This window comes from Lygodium microphyllum, chromosome 6 (assembly GCF_053477565.2).
Source record: "Lygodium microphyllum isolate KBCC chromosome 6, Lygodium_microphyllum_v1.1.10, whole genome shotgun sequence".
Lineage (NCBI taxonomy): Eukaryota > Viridiplantae > Streptophyta > Polypodiopsida > Schizaeales > Lygodiaceae > Lygodium > Lygodium microphyllum.
In genome coordinates this window covers 110,531,110-110,537,645 of record NC_141140.1, presented here as the reverse complement: position 1 = coordinate 110,537,645, position 6,536 = coordinate 110,531,110, and the positions used below count along the sequence as shown (strand labels likewise).

At 38.8% G+C, this 6,536-nt stretch overlaps 1 protein-coding gene across 3 annotated transcripts; it reads right to left on the bottom strand.

Moving 5' to 3' along the window:
• Positions 1-2,044: 2,044 nt before the first annotated feature.
• On the bottom strand, positions 2,045-3,892 carry LOC148034963 (uncharacterized). Of its 3 annotated transcripts, none has more exons than XM_087680607.1 (2): positions 2,622-3,729; positions 2,045-2,259 (listed from the first exon to the last, which is right to left on the bottom strand). In XM_087680607.1, coding segments are annotated over exons 1-2 (600 nt in total). In that variant the 5' UTR covers positions 3,220-3,729; the 3' UTR covers positions 2,045-2,257. The 3 variants fall into 3 exon arrangements, with proteins under 3 accessions (XP_087536733.1, XP_087536732.1, XP_087536731.1); XM_087680606.1 differs by lacking the exon at positions 2,045-2,259 and adding an exon at positions 3,860-3,892 and having other exon boundaries at positions 2,557-3,657; XM_087680605.1 differs by lacking the exon at positions 2,045-2,259 and adding an exon at positions 3,756-3,840 and having other exon boundaries at positions 2,557-3,657.
• Positions 3,893-6,536: the final 2,644 nt, after the last annotated feature.

The window sequence follows — 6,536 nt, the reverse complement described above, 5'->3', positions numbered from 1 at the left end:
GATTATCGTAGAGTGGTGATGTATGGAAAGGATAGGAGAGCATGACCATGTGAATCTCATCCATGCAGTTTGTGATTTCCCTTTCTATCAACTTGCTTCCACTATGTTCTATCTTTGCCAATGTTTGGAATCACCAACCAAGGAGGTTACTATCCATTTAACTTTACAAGACATGCATTTATACACACCCATACAAAATTTTTACAATATGTGGGCACTCTTAACTACAACTTCCATTAAGATGTGACTTTTAAGTAAGATTTTTGGATAAGATTTTGGGCTATATGTTTAGTGATTTTTTTTCAAGCATGTCCATGCTAACCATAACCCATGAACCTTGAGCCAATCCCTCGAGGGTAATAGTTTCTTTATTGCCACATCCCAGTGTTGTATGCTCCTGAGGTTGTCACTTCTTGTAAATCAAGTATGTCCCTACTAATCATGACCCATGGATGTTGATCCAATCCCCCATGGAAACTTTTGTATTCCTTGACACATCCAAACCAAACTTTAATGCAATATGCTCTCAAGGGAGTCACTTCTTGTAATGTACACTACCACATAAGGTAACAAGTTACAACTAATATCATTTTAGTTTGTGTATCCTACAAATATATTGAGGGTGTAACTATACATAATCTTCAATATTGTAGGGATTGGTGACATTCAAGGAACAAAAATTCTATGTGAATATGACATGCTACGATTATATTAATGTAACTCTTTTCAATTCTACAAATTATAAAGTTTTGCCACTTTGACTAGAAACGAGCTTAGAAGGACCACACAAAATCTAATGTAGACATGACCTTTTTGGGTACCCGTTTCCTCCCTACAGGCAATGTTTTAGAGTCCATGGGTGGTACACACTAGTGCAAATCAACTTGAGCTCTAATATTGTCCTCTCACCATCATAAAAGCTAATGTCTTGATGTGCTTGCATTAGAAAGAAGTGTCAATCTAAAGATTTGAAGAAATTTAACTTGATAGTCTGAAGCCACTTGTGGATGATGCATCTAAAAAGAAGTCTTAACCTCAATTGAAGGAATTTGAGTTGATACTCTAAAGCCACTTGTGGACATTGCTTGGTGTAAACAACTAAAAGTATCTATAGATTGCAATGTAATTCAAGCATGTGCCTATGCCAAAAGGACACAAGTAGGTGGTGAGTGGGTCATATAGATATTCTAAAGATTTGATTGAACCTATAAACTAGGAGTAAGGTATCACAAGAGAAAGACAACCTGGAAATGATAGCGTGAGCATCCCCAAGGAAGTAGTAGGTAGTGAAAAGGGCACTTAAACATTTTGGAGGCATGAACCTTTCTTCATCAAATAAGTGTAAGTGTGAAAAGGAGTGATGAAAAGCATAGATGACAATACCAACAAAAAAAAAATGTTGAAACTCACAAGGATAGGTAAGAGTATTTGTGAGCAAAAGTAGTTGGTGCTATGCTAATGTTTGTAGCAAATAATGTGGTTTAAGAAGGAGAGCATATGGTTGGTAAAATACAATGCCCATAGGTCATTATGTATAGGGGTAAACCCATTAGCATGTTCACTATGAGAAGTATCAATATGTGAAATCTAAAGGCATTTACTTTGTTATGAAGTTGGGCTTCACTAAACTTTTCAAAACAAAGAGGATTAATAAATTTATTATGCAATTAGGGTGAAGGTACCAAGAACATTACACTCCCCCCAAAAACAAATGCATGACACCCAATTCCTTGGGGGATTCACAGTATATATATATATATATATATATATATTCATGAGTGACCCCTTTGGGCCCAATTTGGTGACAATTTTGCACACCCCCACATGCCCCCCCCCCAAAAAAAAAAAAACTAGGAGAGCAACTCCCTACATGTTATTTTGCTGGCCCTTTACACTATGCAAATACTGAACAAATTAGAAAGCGCTTACATATGGGTCTTGTTCCAATGCAAGTATACCATTGTAACTTTTAAATTTGAAAACGCTAAAGATGAGTCTTAGGCTAAGATGTCTTTTGAGAGTCTAGGGAAGTAAAGGTAACTTTTTAATTAGAAAGTATGAGGGAGAAAGAATGTGCCAGTTGAGACTTGAGGAAGCTCTACCAAGGACCACTTGTGGCCCTTAGTCTACCTCAACAACAAGAACTCACCTATAGTCCTTGGAGAAACTTTACCCTACAATGATTCTAATGCCTTTTTGATGGTCTGATAGTGATTGATGATGCTTCTACAGTCTTCATCGACTTACACTCCTTTCTTTCTGCATGGAGGCCACACCAATGTTTTGAGAAGAACTATTGGCAATAAATGATGTCTTGCACTAGTCTTAAAAAGAACAATTGTGTCTTATGGACTTTAAAAGGCAAGTGCTTGAAATCCAAATCTGGACAATGGTAAACAAGACATGGTATGACTTGACAAACTGAAAATTAAAACAAGACAATTAGACAAAACTGCTATTACTTGAAAAACTGAAAATTAGAATAGAGTGTGTGTGTGTGTGTGTGTGTGTGTGTGTGTGTGTGTGTGTTTACTCACTCACAAGAATCATAAAATGTTTTACGAAACGTTACTCTATCATAGCACAATTTGATCAATCATCAAGAGAGTAGCTCTTCATACATGTGTAAGATTGGATGCTCCCAGCTGGGTAAGCTATGGTGATGTTGAGGTTGCATTTGGAGACCACATTAGAGTGGTGGGAGAAGAGGTTGGCAGTGGTGACATGGCCCATAATGGTGACTGAAGTGGCCAAGGGCAAGATATTGTTGGAAGTATAAGGAGGAGGGAGATAGTAAGAAGATGATGATGATGATGATGGTGTGAGCTGGATTGGGTCCAAGACAGTGACTGCAATGGAGGCTGTGACAGAGGATTGGGCAAAGATGAGGCCTGTGGGGATGGAGGCCAGGGCAACCTGAGAGCCCTGGAAGAAGAGGCAGGCAGTGCTGCCTTGCTCAATGTAGAAGTCGGCCCTGTTGGGGTTGTACATGGAGACCTGCAGGTCCAGGCTCAGGCTCTGTACAGAGGATGGGGCCGGGCTCCCCCCGCCAGCACTCAAGGACAGCAGCTGCATCCTGATAACCTGCACACTTGGATCCCTGGGCTTGAAGAGGGTGAAGTAGAGGATGAGGAGCAGGATCACAATGAATACCACAAACAGGATGCACAGAATGCAGCCTGTTTGATTCTTCTGCTTGTCCTTCTGGCCTTGCCCCATTGTAATGTCTTCTTTAATCCTCTTTCTTTAAATCAGATGATATGATTCTTCTCTCTTTGATCAGATGATCTCTCTCTCTCTCTCTCTCTCTCTCTCTCTCTCTCTCTCTCTCTCTCTCTCTCTCTCTCTCTCTCTCTCTCTCTCAGTCTCAGAGGAGATCATGAATTGGCCCTCTCTCCCTGTGGTTCATGCATGCAAACCCAAGAGTTAAGCCCTCTCTCTGATGCAATTCTCGTGCTACAACCTGGGCTGCCTCTTGCTCTCAGATCATATGGTCCTCTCTCTTTCTCAGTAGTCCAGCTGGCCTGCTTATAGCAATGGTGCAAGAAACATGGATATGAAGAAGAAGAAGAAAAGACAGGACCTGTCAGGCTTGCTTATGTTACTTGGATTGAACTGCAGAGGGAAGAAGCGGCCTCTTAATCACTGTCGCCAACACTGCACAAAACAAGGAGGCCATATCTTGTTAGCTTTTATGTATCGACACAGAGAGAGAGAGAGAGAGAGAGAGAGACAGAGAAGGGGGGGGATCTTGCCAACAGCTCGCACTATCGAATCGTCTCTTGCCGTAGTCCTTACGACAACATCATTTCGTTTAAAATATGAAGTTAAAGAGCATGGAGGTCATTGGAGGACCTACTGCCTCAAGCATCCTCAAGCATTTGATAACAGCTTGCACTTCCATCAATTCTATGTTCCCATCTTGAAAAGCAACGACAAGTAAAACTATATAATACATGGGTGCATTATCCTCTCGAAAGGAGCAACGTTATAATCAAAACTACTACTATTTGAGTCAGTCCTAACCCGTCCCATTATTATAATTTGACAAGGCCTCCATCATAATCTAGCAAACTCTTCTTTAAGTTGATTCCTCAATGACACATAATATATCGCGCCAGTAGAATGTCCAAAAGGATTATAGAATGATCTATAAAGTGCATTAAGTTTGTCCCTAGAAGACACATAAGGGATCGTAATCATTATGGGGCTCTCCAAATCTTAGAGTTAATGTGTTTTTAATCATTAAGACCCCCTAAATTTATTTAGATGAATGCTACTAAGAGCTAGTATTTAAACATTTGCTAGCTTCCTACTTTTTCCCTTCTTCAAAAGTGCAATCCATATTAACAAAATATGTGAAGAGCTCTTGGCCTACCAACATGGTTTCATTTAGAGACACCATTGGCATGTATGTTTAGGTAGACGCATGCATTGATTGATATAATCAAGTAAATGTGAATGTGATTAGTACATTGTTATTCTTGTCATTGACCAAGAAGAATTCAACAACATGTGATTCAACTCATGGTGTTCGTTTATCATGAAGGTTGAAAGTTGCGAGCAATGTGGACTTGGTGAGACATGGCTTTACACTATAAGCTTTTGACATCTCTAGTGTTTACACAAATCCTCATCATTGCCACAAGTCTTTTAAGTTCAAGCTCATGCTAGAGTTTGATTATTTCTATGATGATTCATCATACATCATAGTCAACTACAATGGAGTTTCTAATACTCTTTCATTGTATCTTTTATAATTAATTGACAAATGATCAAATCAAAACTTCGTTTTGTATCTAAAAGAATGTATCAAATTTACATTGTCCTTGACATGTGATGATATAGTAATCACATTTTACTTTGCTTTCATAAAAATAATCAATCTATTTTAAAGGCTTTAAGCAAAAAATTGAATGTTGATATACATAGCAAAACTTGTTAGCCATTTTATCAAAGGCCATTTCTTTTCTCTCCACTTACATTGGCAAAGGTCTAAATGAGAATGTGGATTTGACTTATAGAAGTGAAGCTTGTGAATGTCTATTAACCAAAGCCATTTGGAAAAGACAATGCTCAAGTGACAACAACCCAATTGTGATGAGTGAAGATAGTATGTGATGCTTCCTAGCTTTAGATGTTGGATGTTGAGATGCTTTTGGACACATTTAACAAAGCCATAAAAAGGCACAAGGACAAAAGAAAGGTGGATATTTTAATAATGTGATTGTTCATTGGTATTTTGATTAGTTTGCATGGATTGAAGGTGGAGGGTCAAAGCATGAATAATATCTTGCTTTTGGAGTGTGAAAGCATGCACAAGGATTGAGGAAGGCAACAACAAAGATGCAAGGAAAGTTGATAATAGCCAACCACATCTTGAAAAGACATCCATTTGGGATAAACTTAAGAGTTCCTCTTAGCAAGCTCAAGCTTAGATCAAGACCCCAAAGGCGAGGAAGGGGTTGCATGATCTTAAGGGCAAAGCTAAGGGCCTCAATAAAGATAAAGGGCATGTTAATCCTACTAGTAATTCTAGTGCTACTAATAAATTAGACAAGGATGATGTAGGAAACAAAGAGTAATGTACCTCACTTAAGAAATTTGCTAGCAAGGTGCACAATTTCACCAACATCTATGTGCCTTCAAGAGATTTGACCACCAATACCTAATCTTTGTATTTTGATGATAAAGCATTAGGGAAAGCCAAAATTACTAGTAAGGAGGTTTACATTCATTTAGATGAGCAAAGAGTGTAGGAGCATGTATCTAACATGTGAGCACTAGACCAATAAAAAGGTTGTCTATGGATAGAAATATCAAGCAGCTTGACCACTACACCCACTAATGGGGAGGTGTTAAAAGCACATTGTAGAGGGCTGGAACTAATGATTACAAGTTTTTCATTCTAGTGGCTTTCCAATAAGCCAACTACATATGGACCTTGGTATTATAGATACTAGTCTTTTTAGTTTTTTAATCAATACATGTGAAAGCCCTTTTCCCTAGTACCATCCATGAAATGACTCACATCTAGATGATCGTGAATCCATCCTTAATCAAAAGTAAGCCTAATTTGCTATGTTTTTGGAAAATTAAACTCGCCTCATTGTAGAAATCAAGCTAGATGATCTAGATTACAAAGTGTTCATCAATGTTAATAGCAAAGGGAAAGGAGGAACCTTGAACATAGCTAGACTCTCTCTCTCTCTCTCTCTCTCTCTCTCTCTCTCTCTCTCTCTCTCTCTCTCTCTCTCTCTCTCTCTCTCTCTCTCTCTCTCTCTCTCTCTCTCTCTCTCTCTCTCTCTCTCTCTCTCTCTCTCTCTCTCTCTCTCTCTCTCTCTCTCTCTCTCTCTCTCTCTCTCTCTCTCTCTCTTTATGGCTCTACTTTATGCTATTAACATTTGGAATGTGTTGGTAATAAGTATGATTGTGACCAATGAGGCGATGTTGGCCTTTTAAGTCTAACGTGCCCAACTCCTCTATTGCAAAGTCATATTTTTTAGAGTGGATTGCCAGCAAAGTGAAATAGAGGA

Bases quoted from the DNA above. Each gene is read 5' to 3' on its own strand.
- LOC148034963 (XM_087680606.1), bottom strand. From the start codon at position 3,219: ATGGGGCAAGGCCAGAAGGACAAGCAGAAGAATCAAACAGGCTGCATT.